General features: G+C 37.8%; 1 protein-coding gene across 1 annotated transcript in view; it reads right to left on the bottom strand.

The window, feature by feature from the left end:
• The window catches only part of RPS6KA6 (ribosomal protein S6 kinase A6), a 198,315-nt gene that overhangs the window by 54,386 nt on the left and 121,708 nt on the right, over positions 1–22,221 (bottom strand). The window contains exons 10-15 of the mRNA XM_080652561.1: positions 21,731–21,801; positions 15,126–15,214; positions 14,288–14,346; positions 4,588–4,690; positions 2,067–2,197; positions 25–147 (exon numbers count right to left, since the gene is read on the bottom strand). Coding sequence (XP_080508687.1) covers positions 25–147; positions 2,067–2,197; positions 4,588–4,690; positions 14,288–14,346; positions 15,126–15,214; positions 21,731–21,801 — 576 coding nt within the window. The remainder of the gene's footprint in view (positions 1–24; positions 148–2,066; positions 2,198–4,587; positions 4,691–14,287; positions 14,347–15,125; positions 15,215–21,730; positions 21,802–22,221) is intronic.

Here is a 22,221-nt window from a genome sequence, read left to right as displayed (position 1 = left end):
AAAAGGTAGGCTCAGGGACAATACCTTCACTGCAAATTCCATGTTGGTAACTGTATGTATGCATCGCTTGCAAACAGAATAGGAGCCAACACCAATATCTTCTTTCAAGTCATAAACCTCACCAAATTGTGCAGCATTTCCATTTATCTGTTTTTTTTTTAAAAAAATACTGAGAATAATGAAATATTTTCACATTTTTATCTTCTCTTCAAAATTTATACAGGTTGGGCCAAAAGTGGGTTTATAATTGTTTGTATGGAAAACAATCTATAATAATAAAAGTGTAATATGCAAATTGACCAAATGACTGAACAGCAGAACAACCATCTGAACGACCTTCCGGACAGAGACAGCCAGGGCCAGGAGGCCATGAGGAAGCTGGGGCTGCGAGGGCCCCCACAGCTGGGGCTGCGAAGGCCTACCCTTGTACGAATTGTATGCATCAGGCTTCTAGTACAATCCTATCTAATAAAAGAGTAATATTCAAATTAACCATCACTCTGCTATACCCACAAGCCACGCCCACTAGCCAATCAGGAGAGAGTATGCAAATTAACCCCAACCAAGATGGCTGCAGCCACAGAGAGAGCAGGAGGGAGGCTTGGGTTTCCCCAGCAATAGAGGAAACCAAGCTTTCCGCACAGCCTAGCTGGCCCAGGACTCCGCTTAAGGCTACAAAGTTTCAATGATAGAAGATAAATAAATCCCAACAAAAATGACAGCAGCCACAGAGCTGGAGAGAGCAGGAGGCTAGGGTTGCCCCCGGCAATGGAGGAAGCCAAGCTTTCTGTACACCCTGGCCAGCCCAGACCTTCGCTTAAGGCTACAAAGTTTCAATTATAGAACATAAATAAATCCGAACAGAAATGGTTGCTGCTCGGAGGGAGCAGAAGGCTTGGCTCCGCTCCAGGCTACAAAGTTTCAATTGTAGAAGATAAATAAATCCCAGTACCAGGGCCTCCGCTTGGGTCGCCGGAGGGCGTTGCCTGCCTGCAAACCACCACAGGCCCTTTGCCCACGCTGCCCCATGCTCCAAGGGAACCCCACCCTGATCCGGGACACCCTTCAGGGCAAACCAGCTGGCCCCCACCCGTGCACCAGGCCTCTATCCTATCTAATAAAAGAGTAATATGCAGATTGACCATCACTCCAACACACAAGATGGCTGCCCACATGTGGTCAAAGATCCTGCCCTCATGTGGACACAAGATGGCCACCACAAGATGGCCAGCAGAGATAAGGCAGTTGGGAGGGACCAGGCTTGCAAGGAATGGTGGTTGGGGGCGATCAAGCCTGCAGGGGAGAGCAGTTAGGGGTGACCAGGCTGGCAGAGGAGGGAAGTTGGAGGCAAACAGGCTGGCAGGGGAGCAGTTAGACATCAATCAGGCTGGCAAGGGAATGGTTAGGGGGTGATCAGGCTGGCAGGCAGAAGTGGTTAGGGGCAATCAGGAAGGCAAGCAGGCAAGCAGTTGGGAGCCAGCAGTCCTGGATTGTGAGAGGGATGTCCGACTGCCCATTTAGGCCCGATCCCACCGGGATATCCCTCGAGGGGTCCCAGATTGGAGAGGGTGCAGGCTGGGCTGAGGGACACCCCAACCCCCGTGCACAAATTTCGTGCACCGGGCCTCTAGTAATAAATAAATAATAATACAAGAATAAACTCTGTGTTTTACATACTCACAACTATAAGCCTACCTTTGCACCAACCTCTATTCATCCTAAATCTTTAAAAAATTATGAATAATCCATTATATAATTTTTATCAGTATGTATAAATGGCTTAACCAGATCTGAGCTGATCCTAAATTGTAGGCTTTCTAGATGCCCAAAGACAACACAGTAATTAAACTAGCTTACATACCACCATTACATTTTCTTGCCAAAAGAGATTACATAAATATAATTAAATGTTACTATTGTCTGCTTTATTTAAAAACATATGGAAACATCTTTAATTCATTATTATACACATAAAGAAATGAAGTTAAAATTATTATAAATTAATTACAAATAACTGAAGTAAATAATTATCCCTAAACTAAATAATCTGATTAAGTGGAATTTACCTGAACAATTGGTAATACATCTGCACTTGTGATAGGAGTGATTTTATATTCTTCAGCAATAGAAGTTGAAACAAAACTGAATCCTTTGAAGAGTTGATGAGCATTAGCACTGGCTGGCAAACCAGGAGAATCTAATGTCCAAATAATTATATTTAATTAGAATTATAGAGATTTTTATAATATAAAATTCAGCATTTCTTTGAATATAAATAAAACCACAAAAATATTAAATGTTACCATCAGACATACTATATTATTTATTTGATTTATTATATATTATGTCTCCCCACACGACTATGCAAACCAAATGTAGATTTTAATTTTTGTCAGTTTGTTTACTGCTGCCTCCTCACTGGTGAGGATATTTGTAGGTAGCAAATATTTGTTGAGTTAGTGCAGTAGTTGGAAACTGTGGCTCGCGAGCCACATGCGGCTCTTTGGCCCCTTGAGTGTGGCTCTACCACAAAATACCATGGCCTGGGGGAGTCTATTTTGAAGAAGTGACATTAGAAGAAGTTTAAGTTTAAAAAATTTGGCTCTCAAAAGAAATTTCAGTCGTTGTACTGTTGATATTTGGCTCTGTTGACTAATGAGTTTGCCGACCACTGAGTTAGTGTATAAAATAGATTTCACCAAAAGTAAACCTCATTAAATTCTAAACTGTAAGAGTCAAAGTGATATATCTCATATCTTATCTCCTACCCCTGTCTTGCTAATACATTAGCATGAAAAAAAAACTTTTCCAAATAGCTGCAGCAATCCTGAGAAAGAAGAACAAAGTAGGTGAAATCTCAATAGCAGATATCAAACTGTATTACAAAGCCACTGTTCTCAAAACAGCCTGGTACTGGCACAAGAACAGACATATAGACCAATGGAATAGCATAGAGAACCCAGAAATCGACCCAAACCACTCTGCCCAATTAATATTTGACAAAGGAGGCAAGAACATACAATGGAGTCAAGACACCCTTTCAATAAATGGTGTTGGGAAAATTGGACAGATACATGCAAAAAATGAAACTAGATCACCAACTTATACCATACACAAAATTAAATTCAAAATGGATAAAGGACTTAAACATAAGATGTGAAACCATAAAAATACTAGAGGAATCCACAGGCCGCAAAATCTCAGACATATGCCAAAGCAATTTCTTCACTGATACTGCTCCTAGGGCAATGGAAATTAAAGAGAAAATAAACAAATGGGACTACATCAAAATAAAAAGCTTCTGCACAGCAAAAGAAACCATCAACAAAACAACAAGAAAGCCCACTGCATGGGAGAACATATTTGCCAATGTTATCTCTGATAAGGGTTTAATCTCCAACATTTACAGGGAACTCATACAACTTAACAAAAGGAAGATAAACAACCCAATCAAAAAATGGGCAGTGGACCTAAATAGATACTTTCTGAAAGAAGGCATAAAGAAGGCCAAGAGACATATGAAAACATGCTCAAAGTCACTAATCATCTGAGAGATGCAAATCAAAACAACAATGAGGTACCATCTCACACCTGTCAGAATGGCTATCATCAACAAATCAACAAAGGACAAGTGCTGGAGAGGATGTGGAGAAAAAGGAACCCTCCTGCACTGCTGGTGGGAATGCAGACTGGTGCAGCCACTATGGACAACAGTATGGAGTTTCCTCAAAAAACTAAAAATGGAACTCCCATTTGACCCAGTGATCCCACTTCTAGGAATATATCCCAAGAAACTAGAAACACCAATCTGAAAGTATATATGCACCCCTATGTTCATAGCAGCACAATTCACCATAGCTAAGATTTGGAAATAGCCTAAGTGCCCATCAGCAGATGAATGGATTAAAAAACTGTGGTACATCTACACAATGGAATACTACGCTGCGGTAAAAAAGAAGGGGTTCTTACCATTTGCAACAGCATGGATGGAACTGGAGAGTATTATGCTAAGTGAAATAAGCCAGTCAGAGAAAGATAAATATCACATGATCTCACTCATTTATGGAATATAATGAACAACATAAACTGATGAACAAAAACAGATCCAGAGACAGAGAAACATTGGTCAGACCTTCAAACCTCAGAGGGAAGGCAGGGGAGGGTGGGGGTTAAGGGGAGAGGTCAACTAAAGGACTTGTATGCATGCATATAAGCCTAACCAATGGACCCAGACAACAGGGGTGTGAGGGAATGAGTGGGGGGTTGGGGGGTAATGGGGGGATAAGGACACATATGTCATACCTTAATCAATAAAGAAATTTTTTTAAAAGAGGAAAAAAAAACCTTTAAAAACAACACAAAGAAGCCTTTTATCCTTCACTCTAGTCCCTTCCTCTCTGATATTTCCCATTTAAAGGATGTACTTGAACGGTGTCTAAGCAAGGCTGTATGTGGAATCCACATTTCTATTAGACAAACCAACCCTTTGGAAACATATAATTCATTTAGTTTTTACTTGAGAAGCTAGTTACTTTTTAAGCATCTAATTGAATAAAAGCCCTAATGTTACACATGAATATGCATTACCTTTGGGTGTTTTTGCAGTAAATTCAGGATCAAAACAAAAAGTATCATCTGGTTTTCCAGAAGCAGGTTTGAAAGGAGGTTGAACTTCTCTTTTATATAATTTCTAGAAGCAACAGAATAACATAAAAACACAGTAACACATTAAAAATCATTATACTTTGTAAGGGAAACGAGAACATAATACAGAAAAATCACAATTTCATAAATGAAATTTCAACAAGCTTCAGATACCTGTTAATTAAATTCTAAAATGTTTGAGTAATAATGTATAGAATCAAGTGACACCAGGAAATACATTAGTGATGCCACACATGGCATTTACAAAGAATAATGATGTTGGGTTTTGGATATCATATATTGTCTTCAATTTTTGCTGGTAAAATAATAATACAGAATATGTTGCAATGTTACCATGGAGAAATAGCTAACAATACTAAAATATTTCCAAATTAATAATTATATCATTTTCAATAAAACTATTTATTTCACCTAAATATTTTGTTTCATGTAAAATATGCACTAATGTTTCTGCAGAGCAAAAGAATCCATCAATGAAACAAGAGGAGAGCCCACTGCATGGGAGAACATATATGCCAATGTTATCTCTGATAAGGGTTTAATCTCCAAAATTTATAGGGATTCATACAACTTAAAAAAGGAAGGTAAAAAATCCAATCAAAAAATGGGCAAAGGACCCAAATAGACACTTTTCGAAAGAGGACATACAGAAAGCCAAAAGACATATGAAAACATGCTCAAAGTCACTAATCATCCGAGAGATGCAGATCAAAACGACAATGAACTGCCATCTCATACCTGTCATAATGGCTATCATCAACAAATCAACAAACAACAAGTGCTGGCAAAGATGCGGAGAAAAAGGAACCCTCATGCACTGCTGGTGGGAATGCAGACTGGTGCAGCCACTGTGGAAAACTGTATGGAGTTTTCTCAAAAAATTAAAAATGAAACTCCCATTTCACCCAGTAATCCCACTTCTAGGCAGATATCCCAAGAAATTAGAAACACCAATAAGAAAGGACATATGCACCCCTATATTCATAGCAGCACAATTTACGATAGCTAAAATTTGGAAACAGCCTAAGTGCCCATCAGCAGATGAGTGGATTAAAAAACTGTGGTACATCTATACAATGGGATACTACGCTGCTGTATAAAAGAAAGAACTCTTACCATTTGCAACAACATGAATGGACATGGAGAGCATTAGGCTAAGCAAAATAAGCCAGTCCAAGAAAGATAAATATCACATGATCTCACTCATTTGTGGAATATAATGAACAACATAAACTGATGAACAAAAATAGATCTAGAGACAGAGAAGCATAGAACAGACCGTCAAACCTCAGAGGGAGGGCAAGGAGCGTGGGGGGGGGGGTGGTAAGAGATCAACCAAAGGGCTTGTATGCATGCATATAAGTATAACCAAAGGACCCATACAGCAGGGGGATGAGGGCTTGTGCTGGGCGGTGGGAGTGGGCAGGGAGAGGTTAATGGGGGAAAAAGGAGACATATGTAATACTTTCAACAATAAAGATTTTTTAAAATATGCATTAAAGATATTATCTAGGGTTCTTATTACAGAAATCCAAAATTTAATCTTGCCATACCATTTAAGTACCTAAAATTTATATATCAATGAAAGATATATAAAATTTTGCAATATATGAACATCTGACTTTCTGGGCAAAACTACATTTTTTAAAAAGCTCACAGACCCACTCTAGTGGAAAATTAATAGAACATTATGTAAAGTAATCTTATTTTTAATTAAATTTATTGAGATGATATTGATCAACATGAACATATAGGTTTCAGGTGTGGGTTTCTATGTTATAAGATCTGTATATTGCACCTTGTACCCACCACCCAAAGTCAAATTTTCTCTTGTCTCCAGATATTAGGACACCCTCCCCACCCCACAACACCTTCCCTCTGGCAACCACCACACTGCTATTTGTGTTCACAAGTTTCAGTTTTATATCCCACATATGAGTGAAAGCATATGGTTCTTAGCTTTTTGTGGCTGACATTTCACTTAATACAATATTCTCAAGGTCCATCCATGTTGTTGTAAATGGTACTATTTCGTTCTTTCTTATGGCTGAGTAGTATTCCATTGTGTATATGTATTTACATCTTCTTTATCCAGTCCCCATATTGCAGGACACTTTGGTTGTATCTAATGTCTTGGCAACCGTGAATAATGCTGCAATGAACATAGGGGTTCACATGTCTTTGCACAAATATAACTTCGAGTTTATGATTTCAACAGAGAGATCGTTGGGTCGTATGGTAGCTCAATTCTCATTTTTTTGAGGAATCACCAGACTGCTTTCCATAGTGGATATACCAGGTTACATTCCCACCAGAAGTGAATGAGAGTTCACTTTTCTCCACAACCTCTCCAACACTTGTTATTGCTTGTCTTATGTATAATGGCCACTCAAACAGATGTGTGGTGGTATCCCATTGTAGTTTTGATTTGTATTTCCCTAATTGCCAGTGAGGTTGAACATCTTTTAATATATCTATTGGCTGTTTGTATGTCTTCTTGGGAGACGTGTTTTTATAGCTGCTCTGCTCACTTTTTGATTGGGTTGTTTGTTTGGTGTTGAGTCTTATGAGTTCTTTATATGTTTTAGAAATTAAACCCTTGCCCTAACTGGTTTGCTCACTGGATAGTGCATCGGCCTGCGGACTCAAGGGTCCCAGGTTCGATTCCAGTCAAGGGCATGTACCTTGGTTGTGGGCACATCCCCAGTGGGGGGTGTGCAGGAGGCAGCTGGTTGATGTTTCTCTCTGATCAATGTTTCTAACTCTCTATCCCTCTCCCTTCCTCTCTGTAAAAAATCAATAAAATATATTTTTTAAAAAAGAAATTAAACCCTTGTCGGAGCAACTATTTGCAAATATCATATCATATCCTATCTGATTGGCTGCCTGTTTGTTTTGTTGTTGTCAGTTATTTTTTCTTTCTTTTTTTTTTTTTTCTGTGCAGTAACTTTTTAGTTTGATATAGCCCCATTCATTTATTGTTGCCTTTACTTCCCTTGCCTTTTGGGTCAAGTTCATAAAATGTTCTCTAAAACCCAGGTCCACAAATTTGGTACCTAAATTTTCTTTGATGTAACTTATTGTCTCAGATCTTATATTTAGGACTTTGATCCATTTTTAATTAATTTTTGTATATGGGGACAAAATGTAATCCAGTTTCAATCATTTACATGTGGCTTTCCAGTTTTCCCAGCACCATTTATTTACTCCATTGTGTGTTTCTGGCTCCTTTGTCAAAAATTATCTGTCCATATACATGTGGATTTGTATCTGGGCTCTTCATTCTGATCCATTGATCTGTTTGTCTATTTCTCTGTCAATACCATGCTGTTTTGATTATTGTAGCTCTGTAGTATAATTTTAAGACAGGTAGCATGATACCTCCAGCTTTGTTTTTTCTCAGGATTGTTTTGTCTATTCGGGGTCTTTTGTGGTCTGATGATTTCTCGTCCTATGTCTTTAAAAACTGACACTGGTATTTTGATGGGGGTTGCATTAAATCGGTATATTGCTTTGAGAAATATGGGATGAACTATGTTGGTTCATCCAATCAATGAACAAGGTTTATTTTTGCATTTGTTCTATTTTTTTTCAATCTCTTTTAATCACGATTTGTAATTTTTAGTATATAGGTCTTTCACACTCTTAAGTTTATTCTTAAGAATTTTTTTTTCTTTTGGTTGCAATTGCAAAAGAAATTATTTTTATTGTCTTTTTCTGAAGTTTTGTTATTAGTATATAGGAAGGCAATGGAGTTTTGCACATTGATTTTGTATCCTGCAACTTGACTGTATTTGTTTATTGTTTCTAATCATTTTTTTTATATAGAGTCTTTAGAGATTTCTATATACATCATGTCTGCAAAAGTGACAGTTTTACTTCTTCCCTATTTGGATGCCTTTTATTTCTTTCTCTTGCCTTATTATTGTGGCTAGGACATTCAGCACTATGTTGAATAAGAGTGGTGACAGTGGACATCCTTGTCTTTTTCCTGATCTTAGGGAAAAAGCTTTCACTTTTTCAGCATTGAGTATGATATTAGTTGAGGGTTTATCACATATGTCCTTAATTATGTTGAGGTACTTTCTTTCTATTCCAATTTTATTGAGTGTTTTAATCATAAATGAATGTTGTATATTATCAACTGCTTATTTTGAATTTATTGATAAGATCACATGAGTTTTATCCTTCCTTTTCATAATGTGGTTTAGTACATTGATTTATTTGCATATGTTGAACCATTCTTGTGCCCTTGGCATGAACCCTAGTTGATCATATTATTTTTTTCATGTACTGTTATATTTGATTTAATAGTACTTTGTTTAGGATTTTTGCATCTGTATTCATCAGAGATACTGGTCTGTAGTTTTCTTTTTTTGTGTTATCTTTACCAGGTTTTGGTATCAGGGTTATTTTGTTCTCATAGAATGTGTTAGGAAGTATTGCCTCCTCTTTAATTTTTTGGAAGAATTTGAGGATACGTTTTAAATCCTTGAATGTTTGGTAGAATTCACTGCTGAAGCCATCTGGTTCTGGACTTTTGTTTTTTGATAGGTTTTTCATGGTTGTTTCAATTTCCTCACTGCTGATTGGTCTATTTAGATTTTCCAATTCTTCATGATTAGGTCTAGGGAGGTTATATATTTCTACAAACTTATCCATTTCTTCTAGATTATTGAATTTAGTGGCATATACTCTTTCATAATATTCTAGTATGATCCTTTTTATATATGTGATGTCTGTGTTGACTTCTCTCTCACTTCTGATTTTGTTTATATGGGTCTTTTACTTTTTTTTCCTTGGCAAGGCTAGCCAGGGGTTTGTTAATTTTATTAGTCTTTTCAAAGAACCAGATTGTTCTTTGTTTATTAATTTCTTGTACAGTCTTTCTTTTCTCTATACTGTTCAATTTTTTATTATTCCCTTTCTTCTGCTGACTTTAGGTTGCTTTTGATATTCTTTTGCTAGTTCTTTAAGCTGTGATGTTAGATTATTTACTTGGGAGTTCTCTTGTTTCTTGAGATAGGCCTGTAATAATATAATCTTCTTTCTTGTTATTGCTTTTGCTGCATCCTGGAAGTTTTGATATGTTGTATTCTTATTCTCATTTTTATTTATATATCTTTTTATCTCATCCTTTATTTCTTCTTTGATCCAGTCATTTTTTAGTAGTATGTTGTTTAATATCCACAAATTTGGGGGTTTCTTTACTTCCTTTTTGCAGTTGATTTCTAATTTCAGGGCATCATGATTAAAGAATATGCTTAGTATGATTTCAATCCTCTTGAATTTGTTGATTCTAGTTTTGTGACCCAACATATGGTCTATCCTTGAGAATGTTCCATGTGCACTTAGGAATGTATATCTGATGTCCTGAGATGAAAGGTTGAGTAAAATGTCAAATATGTCCATTTGGTCTAGTGTTTAATTTAAGGGCAATATTTCTTTATTGATTTTCTGTTTGGTTGATATGTCTAGAGCTGTTGATGGAATGTTAAGGTCCCTACCTATGATTGTGTTTTCATCTGTTTCTCCACATAGTTCTGTGAGTAGTTGTTTTATATATTTCGGTGGTCCTTGGTTGGGTGTATATATGTTAAGAAATGTTATTTTTTCTTAATGTAGTGTTCCCTTTATCATTATAAATTGTCCACCTTTATCTCTTGTTATCTTGAAAATCGATTTTGTCATATATACGTAAGGCTATAACTGCTTTTCTGTAGATTTTATTTGCTTGCAGAATCACTTTCCACCCTTTTACTTTGCAGCTTAGATGTGTCTCTTATAGGAATCATATGGTTGTGTTTTGTTTTATTTATACACTCTGCTATTCTGTGCCTCTTTCTTGGTGAATTTATACTATTTATTTTACCGTTAGGGTAATTACTGACGTATGAGAATGTCCAATAGCCATTTTATCTTTTTTTTTATCTTTTGTTTTCTGGTAGCTCTGTGCCTCCATTGTTTGTTTTTTTTTTAAATTTGTGTTTCTGTCTGTGTGTTTTTGTTTGGTGGTATTCCATACTTCTTTCCTCTGTTTCCAATTTTTTTAAAGCTCTGCCTTGTTTTGAGAACTTGTGTGTGGTTACCATTAGGTTTCTAAAAATTAAAGTTTCATATATACCTTAGCTTTTTTTTTTTAAGTGCATCTCATCTTCATGTTCCTATGCCAGCTTAGACTTTCACTCCCTCCAATTTTATGTTTTTGTTCTCACAAATTAATGCTGTTAAGTTTTTGGTGATCTTACTCATAATGCTGTGACCTTACGTTCTTTGTTTCAGGTAGAATAAAGCCCTTGAACATTTCCTGCAATGGATGTTTTCTGGTGATAAAATTCCTCAACTTCTGTATGTCTGGAACATCTTTATTTCTCCTTCATATTCAAAGGATAATTTCCTGGATATATTATTTGTGGCTAGTAATTTCTCTCTTTCTGACTTGTGCCTATTTGCTTCCACTCTGTTCTGGCTTGTATAGTTTCTGCTGAGAAGTCTGATAAAATTCTGATGGGTTTTCCTTTGTAAGTCCCTTTCTTCTTTTCACTGGCTGCTTTGAGAATTTTTCATTGGTCATTAATTTTTGACAGTTTTAATATGAAGAGCGCTGGAGAGAACCTCTTTGGATTGAGATAACTAGGTGCTCTGTTTGCTTCTTGGATTCGAGGAGCTAGTTCTTTCCATAGATTTGGGAAGTTATCATCCACTATTTGTTTGAATAGACTCTCCATTGTTGACAGCTCCCTCTCTTCCTCCACTGGAATGCCTATTATTCTAATATTGCTTTTTCTGATGGTGTTCTTGTAGACCTCTTTCATTCTTCTTTATGCTCAGGTCTCTCTTTTCTTCCCTATGGATCATTTCTACATTCTTCTCTTTGATGTCACTAATTATTTCCTCCATCAGGTTGGCTCTGTTTTCTATGCTCAGTAGTTCACTCTTAAACTCATTAATTAGCGCTTCATTTCCAGGATTTTTCATTGGTTCTTTTTCAAAGTTTCAATCCCATTGGTGAAGTACTTGATTTGTTTATTGATTTGTTTTCTGAGTGCATTGAACTGCCTGTCTACTTCCTCACATCCTATTGAGTATTTTCTCAACTACAATCTTGAAATCTGTCATTTATATCACATATTTCCATGTGTCTCAGCTTGCTTTCTGGAGATTTTTCATTTTCTTTCAGATCATCTTTGTTACCAGGACTATTCATGGTCTTTGCTGTTCTCGTTGCCTAGACATTTATATCTGTCCATATTAATGGTGGACAACAGCTTCCTCTGAAGAGGCTTTTCTACTATTTTCCAATAGATTGTGCTGAACTGAAAGATTTTTTAGCTCTGTGATCTCCTAGTCTTGACCCAGGGCTTCCTTTAGACTTTACAGCTGCACAGCTTGGAGGGTGTGGTTTGTTTTGTCCTCAATATAATGGCAAACCCTGATCCCCTTGGGGTCCTGCCCCAAGCACCCCACCTGGGGATCATCACAGAGGGAAACAGCAGTTCTATTGAAATAGATCTTGGTTTACAGATAATGTGACCCTTGACCCAAATCCAAGAGCAAGGGAAGGAGAATTTGGGGAGTCCGAATGGCCACAGTGCTCTGTGGTTCTATTTTTTTTGTCAGAAACACCACTGCCCTGCCCAACATTAGAGAGTTACAGAACAGAACCCCGTGCTCTGTTAGGCATCTGCTCACTGCTCTGCCTGTTGGACTGCACCCTGCAATTCTCTGTCCCTCCAGGCCACAGGCGCCTGTAACAGCTAGGTTCCTCCCCTCTCCAGGATGCCCTGCGAGCTCCCAGCTGCAGGGCTGTATCTGTGCTTTCCTCCCTTCTCATATCCCAGTTTATTCCCGGTTGCCCACCTTTAGATGTTTCTATGTGCAGGTCTCTCAAGTGTGCCTCTGTATTGAGCAGGGAATTCTTTGTTGAATTATAATTGGTTTACTTGTCATAATTTCACTGGGAGAGGCCAAGGGGATCTCTCACACTTCCATTTCTCTTATGTCCACAATTTTCATTTATATTTACATAAACATCCCAGTCTTTTTTATTTAAATTAAGACCAAGGAATATAAAGTGTTTAGATATAAAAATGATGGAGCCCGACGGGTGTTGCTCAATGGTTGAGCATCAACCTATAGATCAGGAGGTCTCCCTTCCATTCCTAGTAAGGACACATGCCTGGGTTGCTGGTTCGATGTCCAGTAGGGGGCGTGCACGAGGCAGTCAATCAATGATTCTCTCTAATCATTGATGTTTCTAACTCTCCCTCTCTCGTACTCTCTGAATACAATAAAAATGAAAAATAAAGAATGATGGAAAATAAAAATTTCCAGTTTCTCTAGGTATGGGGAAAAAGAAGAGTAGATAAGCATTACCAAAAAAAAAAAATTACAAGGGGTAACAAGACACCAAAAGAGGGATGCAACAGTTATATATATCAAAGGGAACTCACATGTACTATGTCAATTGAGTGGCGATTTAGGGTATTAATACTAATGACTTCCACAAAAAGTAAAAATAGCCTTCTAAAACATGTTCCATAAGCCATATGTAATGATGATTTAATCAGTTAATAGTGGCTCTCTGCATATGCCCTAGAATTTAAGAGATTTTTTCTTTTGAAAAAATTTTCAATACCAATAATAGAACTAGAAAATAAAAAAAAACATTTACCTATGATTATTGATAGTACATAAAATACATAAAGCAATGTGTAAGACAGACAACAAAAATGGGTTTTTCTAAGAAAAGTTTATTAGTCTAAGAATTGCAACTTAAAAAATTATTTATAAGACTTAATAGAAATTTGCTTGTTTCTATTTTCATGTTCTCTCAAAATTTAGTGAAATATCTGTACAAAAACATTCACTCATTAATAAATGTAATCTGTCCTAACACACGACAAAGAACCACTTGAAATTAAATAACATCTTAGATTCTTTAGAATTATTTTTTTATAAGAACTGCTCTATCATTCATCTATTTTCCTCTTTCCCTTCCTCCTCTACATTTTCCAACCTAGAATAGGGGAGAATGTTACTCATACTTAACAGTTAAAATAAATGAGAAACAAAAACTTACTAAATATCATCCACACATTTACTGCTTCCAGGTAATTTTATTTAAAGTGGTAGCATATCATAGGAATTACCTTGAACTATAAGATGTGTGGATGAATTTGGAACAACACAGATGGATCTTGAGGGTTATACTAAATGAAACAAGTCAGGTGGTAAAGGACAAAACCTTATGATTTCATTCATAAGTGAAATATTTTAAAAATGAACAAACAAAACAACAAGTTCATACATACAGACAACTGATTAGTGCTTACCAGAAGGGAAGTGGGTGGAGGGGGAAATGGGTAAAGGGGTTTAATTATATGGTGACAGATGAAAACTAGACTTTTGATAGTGAGAATGCAATAGTATATACCAAATCAAATTATAATGTTGCATACCTGAAACTTATGTTATTAGCCAATGTTGCCCCAATAAAAATAAACCCATACTAGTAAAACAAATGAATTTAGTTAACCAGCAAAGTCAAAATATTACAATCTACTCTTCAGTTTTTGCTCATAATAAAGTTACTCAGTAACAAGTTTTCTAGTGAACTTACATTCCAGTCAATATTTGCAAAAAAATGATGTCTTTTGATTTCCTCAACTCCTTCTGAACCTATAAAAACAGAAAGACTTTTTTACTGGTGTAATTTTAAAAAATCTTTATACGTGGCTTTTAAGCTGTGATCTATAAAAAGCAGTACACACATTTTATAGATTCCTTGTAGTGAAAGGTTTAAGACATCTCATATGATATTTTATTATAATTGCTTCTTTCAATTTAATATGAAAAATATTCAAATTGAAGCACATAGAATAAAATAAAATATTGAAATGCCTTCCAAATTGCATCAAAATCATGTTTAATACAACTTTGAATTTAAGTACATTTTCTTCATAGTTTTGCCTATGACCTCATATCTACAGGCAAAAATAAAAGTACAACATAATAAAGTGACATTGAAATTTTAACATAAGGTCATAAATAAGATAGATGAAAGGATTACATCTGGGTCCAGGGTAAGGTTACCTGAAAGTGGCCAAGTAATAAGTTATGGAAACATAATGTTTACATTTAATAATATTGGAAGGACAAAACAATTATCTTCAAATATCAAAAAGGATTATCTATACAATTCTGTGAACTATTTCAAAAAATGAAATGCATACGATATATATAATTATATTAAACAGAAATACTGAATAACTAGACTACTCCATTTTTAAATCATAGACATACAGAATTTACTGGAATCATTGCATATATAAAATGCAAAGTTCTAGGTATAAATATATAGCAGCAGTAAAAGAACTTAAGCCAGAAAACATAAAGTTATAATTATCATCCCAAAGCCTGCAGTATATTGATACAAAAGCTAAGAAAATAAACAATACCCAATCTATTTGCTGGATTCCTTTTGAATAACATCCTTAAAAGACTTTGTGCTTCAGCACTAAGAAACTGAGGCATTCCAAGTTTTGCTCTGGAAAAGAAGATTTTAGAAAATTTCATTAAAAACTAGACTGTCAAACCTCAGAGGGAAGGTAGGGGAGGGTGAGGGTAAGGGGGAGAGATCAACCAAAGGACTTGTATGCATGCATATAAGCCTAACCAGTGGTCACGGACAACAGGGGGGTGGGGGCATGAGTGGGCAGGGGTTTGGGATGGGAATGGGGGGATGAGGACAAATATGTGATACCTTAATCAATCAATCAATAAATAAAAAACTAGCCACACTTCTAAATTTACAAATCTCAAAAATAACTTTAAAGAATGTTTTCACAGTGGTAAATAATGTCCCCCATAGCATAGGAGAAGGGAATAAGACAGTATGGAAAATGTTATTTTGTGTCAATTTAAATCCACAAGTTTCTCAAAACTGAAAGCAAGAGCACTTGATAAAACCCAGCACCCATTTAATGCTAAAACTCTCAGCAAAGTGGGAATAGAGGAAACATACCACATGAAATGAAGGCCATATAGGACGAACCCACAGCCAACATCATACACAATGGGCAAAAACTACAAGCATTTCCCTTAAGATTGGGGACTAGACAGATCTCTGCTTTAAGCACTCTTATTCAACATAGCACTGGAAGTACCAGCCATAGCAATCAGACAAGTAAAACAAATAAAAGGCTTCCAAATTGGAAAGAAAGAAGTAAAACTGTCCTTATTTGCAGCTGAGATGATACTGTATACAAAAAACCCTAAAGACACCACCAGAAAACTACTAGAATTGATAAATGAATTCAGTAAAGTAGCAGGACACAAAATAAATATTGAGGCATCAGTTGCATTTTTATACACCAAAAATGAACTATGGGAAAGGGAAACTAAGAAAACAATCCCATTTACAATTGCTGCAAAAAGAATAAAATACCTATGAATTAATTTAACCAAGGATGTAAAAGACCTGTACTCAGAAAGTTATGATACTGGAGAAAGAAATTGAAGAAGATACAAGTAAGTGGGAACATATACCATGTTAATGGATAGAAAGGATGACTATCATTAAAATGTCCAGGCTACCCAAAGCAATCTACAGATTGAACACAATTCCTATTAAGATACCAATGGCATATTTAACAGAACTAGAACAAATATTCCAAAAATTTATATGGAGTCATAAAAGTCCCTGAATAGCAACAGTGAGTGATCTTGAGAAAGAAGAACTAAGTTGGACGAATATACTACCTGGTATCAACTATATTACAAGGCCATAGTAATCAAAATAGCATGGTACTGGCATAAAAACAGAAATATATCACATGAACTCACTCATATGTGGAATCTAAAGAACAAAATAAACTGATGAGCAAAATAGATCCAGAGACATAAATGCATGGAACAGAGTGTTGAATCTCAGAGGGAAGGTGGGGGTGGGTGGGTGGGAAGAGATTAACCAAAAAACTTATATGCATATATGTATAACCCATGGACACATACAATAGTATGGTAAAGGCCTGGGGAGGGGGGCAGGTGTAGGCTAGAAGGGAACAATAGGGGAAAAAGGGACATCTGTAATAGTTTCAACAATAAAGATAAATTTTTAAAAAAGAAGAAGAAATAAAAAACAGTCATATAGAACAATGGAGCAAAATTGAGAGCTCAGAAATAAATCCACACCTTTATAATCAATTCATATTGGACAAATGAGACAAAAGCATACAATAGGCTTAAGATAGTCTATTAAATAAGTGGTGCCTGGAAAATTAGATAGGCACATGTTAAAAAATGAAACTATACCACTTTATTACACCACACACAAGAATAAACTCAAAATGAACTAAAGACTTAAATGTTAGCCTGGCCGGCATGGCTCAGTAGTCGACCTATGAACCAGGAAACCAGGAGGTTGCAGTGGATTCCTGGTCAGGGCATATGCCTGCATTGCAGGCTCAGTCCCCAGTGTGGGGTGTGCAGGAGACAGCAGATCAGTGATTCTCTCTCATCATTGATGTTTCTATCTCTCTCTCCTCACCCACCCTCCTCTCGGATCAAATTATATATATATATATATACTAGAGGCCCGGTGCATGAAATTCGTGCACGGGGGGGGGGGGGGTCCCTCAGCCCAGCCTGCACCCTCTCCAATCTGGGACCCCTCTCACAATCCAGGACTGCTGGCTCCCAACTGCTCGCCTGCCTGCCTTCCTGATTGCCCCTAACCGCTTCTGCCTGCCACCCTGATCACCCCCTATCCACTCCCCTGCCAGCCTGATTGATGCCTAACTGCTCCCCTGCCAGCCTGTTTTCTCCTAACTGCCCTAACCTGCAGGCCTGGTCACCCCTAACTGCCCTCCCCTGTAGGCCTGGTCCCCCCAACTCCCAACTGCTCTCCCCTGCAGGCCTGGGTCCCTCCCAACTGCCTTTCCCTGCAGGCCTGGTCACCCCTAACTGCCCTCCTCTGCCAGCCGGGTCATCCCTAACTGCCCTTCCCTGCAGGCCTGGCTGCCCCAACTTCCCTCCTCTGCCGGCTTGGTCACCTCCAACTGCCCTCCCTTGGAGACCTGGTCCCTCCCAACTGCCCTCCCCTGCTGGCCATCTTGTGGTGGCCATCTTGTGTCCACATGGGGGCAGGATCTTTGACCACATGGGGGCAGCCATCTTGTGTATTGGAGCGACAGTCAATCTGCATATTACTCTTTTATTAGATAGGATAGAGGCCTGGTGCACGGTGGGGGCCAGCTGGTTTGCCCTGAAGGGTGTCCCGGATCAGGGTGGGGGTTCCCTTGGAGTGTGGGGCAGCCTGGGTGAGGGGCCTGTGATGGTTTACAGGCCGGCCACACCCCCTGGCAACCCAAGCAGAGGCCCTGGTATCTGGGGTTTATTTATCTTCTACAATTGAAACTTTGTAGCCTGGAGCGGAGCCAAGCCTTCTGATTGCTCCGTGGTGGTAGCCATTTCTATTGGGGTTTATGTATCTTCTATAATTGAAACTTTGTAGCCTTAAGCGGAGGCCTGGGCCGGCCAGGGTGTGCGGAAAGCTTGGCTTCCTCCATCACCTGGGGCAACCCTAGCCTCCTGCTCTTTCCAGCTCCGTGGCTGCCGCCATTTCTGTTTGGGTTTATGTATCTTCTATCATTGAAACTTTGTAGCCTTGAGTGGAGGCCTAGGCCGGCAAGGGCAGGCAGAAAGCTTGGCTTCCTCCATTGCTGGGGAAACTCATGCCTCCCTCCTGCTCTCTGTGGCGGTAGCCATCTTGGTTGGGTTTATTTGCATATCGCTCCTGATTGGCTGGTGGGCATGGCTTGTGGGCATGGCTTGTGGGTGTAGTGGAGTGATGGTTAATTTGCATATTACTCTTTTATTAGATAGGATACATTAAGACTTAAATGTTAGACTTGAAACACTAAAAATCCTAGAAAAAAACACAGGCAGTAAAATCTTGTACATTTCTCATAGTGATATTTTTTTCTGATCTATATCCTTGGGCAAGGGAAGCAAAAGGAAAAATAAACAAATGGGACTACATCAAACTAAAAAGTTTTTGCACAGGAAAGGAAACCATCAGCAAAATGACAACACACTGAACAGGAGAACATTATTTGCTGATACATCTGCTAAGGCCTTAATATCCAACATTTATAATGAACTTACAAAATGGAAAACCAATAAAACAAACAACACAATTAGAAAATGGGTGAAGGCCCTGAATAGACACTTTGTCAAAGAGGACATACAGATGGCCAATAGACATATGAAAAATACTCAATGTCACTGATCATCAGAGAAATGAAAATTAAAACCACAAATAGATATCATGTCATGCCTGTTTGAATGGCTATCATCAACAAACAACAAGTGTTGCTAAGGATGTGGAGAAAAGGAAACCCTCGTGAACTGTTGGTGTGAATGCAGATTGGTGCAGCCACTGTGTAAAGCCCTATGGAGTTAACTCAAAAAATTAAAAATGGAACTGTCTTATGACTCATTGATTCCACTTCTGGGAATTTAGCTGAAGAAACCCAAAACACAAATTTGAAAAAAAATATGTGCACCCCTATGTTCACTGCAGCATTATTTACAATAGTCAGGATTTGGAAGCAGCCCAAGTATTCATTATCAGTAGATGAGTAGATAAAGCTATGCCTTATTTCTAACACAGGGAATGATATTAACTGCCACATTAAAAGAGATGTTATACCTCAGGCATTAACCATTTTTACACATGGATCCAGTTTGGAAAGGCTGAATCTACTGCAGCAGGAGAGCAAAGGTCCTTCAAACCCCTTATATTTCAGTAGAAATACAAGCTCTTATTTATGCCTTAACAGATATTGCTACGGAGCCCATCAACCTATAGTGATAGCGCTTATGTGGTAAGTATGGCCAAAATTATTGAAACAGCTACTATAGGGCACACTAATTCAGAGGAACTTTTTCATTTATTTTTCAGCCTTCAAAATGTTATTTGAGAATGACAATTTCCATGTTTTATTGGAAGCAATGTCCTTAGTGTGTTATCTTCCTCCCTGTGCCAGCTTTAGGGGTAAATCCCTGAGGACTTAAACCTAATCAAATCTGGCAAAATGGATGTCACTCAGTAGTGGAAAGAGCCAATCGTACTCTTAAAATGCAATTACTAAAACAAAAAGGGGGAGACAGATGTTATGTATCACCTCAAAACAAACTCAGTCATGGTCTTTATACTTTAAAATTTTTGGATTGTGATGCAGAGGATCGTACAGCAGCCGAAAGGCATCAGGCCTTCTGTACAATAGCTTCCACCGAGTTAGCTAGATGGAAGGAAGCACAAGCCAGACAAGAGTTTTATCAGATTCAGTAATAATGTGGGGAAGAGGTTGTGTTTTGTATCTTTTCAGAAGGAGCAGCACAGCCAATTCGGGTGCCAGAGCGTTACGTCCCTCACCACAATGAACCCAGACAAGCTCCTTGTCCCTTCACTCAAAAGGAAAGTTGCCCAATGACAGCAAAGCAGAAGAAGAAGAAAACTGAAAGCTACGCAAGGGACTGAGGTGCCAAGATAGAGTCAGCTGAATAAGTTAACAACTGAAGCGCAGCAGATTGTGGAAAAGCAAGAAGTGGAAGCTACTTCTTCAACCATGTCTCTGCCTATGCTAGCATTGGTTAGCTGCGAGTCTTCTGCAAAGTCTTGCACAGCCAAGTCCGAGGACTCTGAGTAAATATACACCAGCAGCAAAAAAAACTTTCTATCATTTAGTAGCTAAAAATGTTAACATGTCTGTAGTTTTGATTTCTCTCTTATTGCTGTTTTGCATTGGCATTGTTTTGTTATTATTTTAATAGCCAGAGTTTTGCTCTTGACGTTTAAGTTTTAACTTAACATGTATGTAGTTTGGTTTTTGCATTGGCATTTGTTTGCAATTGTTTTAATATTAGAGCTTTGTTCTTGATGTTTAAATTTTACTTTTATTATAGTAGCTTAAAAACAAAAAAAGGTGAGATGTAGAGAACGGTTGGGAAGGCACATGGGCATTTCTTTAAATTGTCAGCTGAACCCAAGGGGACAGGCAAAGCCACGCCCTGGGAACATGCTTTGCCAAAAAGACAAGGGTGTTATCAGCTTGACCTTCATTTCAGCCCAGGTGTCGGGTAGGGGTTTTTTTTTTTCTTTTTTCTTTGTTTTTTTTAAATATATTTTATTGATATTTTACAGAGAGGAAGGGAGAGGGATAGAGAGCTAGAAACATCGATGAGAGAGAAACATCGATCAGCTGCCTCCTGCACACCTCCCACTGGAGATGCGCCCGCAACCAAGGTACATGCCCTTGACCGGAATCGAACCTGGGACCCTTCAGTCCACAGGCCGACGCTCTATCCACTGAGCCAAACCGGTTTCGGCTCGGGTAGGGGTTTTGATATGTAAATCCATTCAAGCACCAGGAATGCTCAGGCCTACTCAAGAATGCAAATAATCTCCTTTGTCTTGACTTTTGGTGAAACTTCCTGGCATTTGGGGGTATAAAATAAACACATTGCATGGGCTCTGGGTCACTGTCTCTCCAGCAGAAGAGGACAGCGGTCCCACCCGGTTCCCAGCTTTTTCCTTCAAAAAAACAAAAACAAAAACAAAAAAAAAACAGCTATGGAATACTACTCAGTCATAAAAAAATGAAAAAGGAAATCTTATCTTTTGGGACAGTATGGATGGACCTAGAGAGCATTATGTTGTAAAAGCAGTCAGACCAAGACAAGTACATATGATTTCACTCATATGTGGAACCTAATGAACAAAGTGCACTAATGAGCAAAATAGGGACAGACTCATAGAGAGCAGGCTGACAGTTTGGGTTGGGGCTTGGAGGGGGTGAAGAGATTGAGTGAAAAATAAAAAAAGACTGGAAAAACTCATGGACACTGACAACTGTGTGGTGATTGTGGGTGCGGTGGGGTTGAGGTAGAAGAGCATATAAGGAGGATAAATGGTGATAGAAAAAAATAATAAAATAAAGAAAAAAATTGAAAGCAAGAAATTTTTCCCATAAGAAAATAATGTAGTGCTTACACTTACTTTAATATCATATTCATGGTCTCATTTCTGTCTCTACCTTGAAATGGCAGTGTACCAGTAAGCATTTCAAACTGAAACAAACAAACAAAAAAAACAAACAATCAATTTAGCACAACTTAGAGACTTGTAATACGTGATCATCAAATCATACAAGACCTGCATGACAGTATATCAAAATAGGAGTAAAAGAACTAGGTCACTTAAGGAAATATAATTCTGGTACCCTACTATATATAACTCAATTGGTAGATGATCTGTAGCAAATGAAACCAACCAAGTTTTTTCAGTCTTGTTGGATTTTGGATTTGGTTAAGTTACCAAAGAAATTTGGAAATAACCACATTGTAGAAAAAAAGATATGCTTTTAAAGCAAGCAACTGAACTGACAAAGGAAAGTAAAAATAAGCATAAGACCATTTCAAATTCATAAATGATAAAGAAATATTTAACCATTCTTGCCCTGGCTGGTATTTTTAGTGGTTAGAGCATCG

This window comes from Plecotus auritus (genome assembly GCF_963455305.1).
Source record: "Plecotus auritus genome assembly, chromosome: X".
Taxonomy (NCBI): Eukaryota; Metazoa; Chordata; class Mammalia; order Chiroptera; family Vespertilionidae; genus Plecotus; species Plecotus auritus.
The sequence above is the reverse complement of the archived record's forward strand: the minus strand, read 5'-3'. Positions and strand labels throughout refer to the sequence as shown.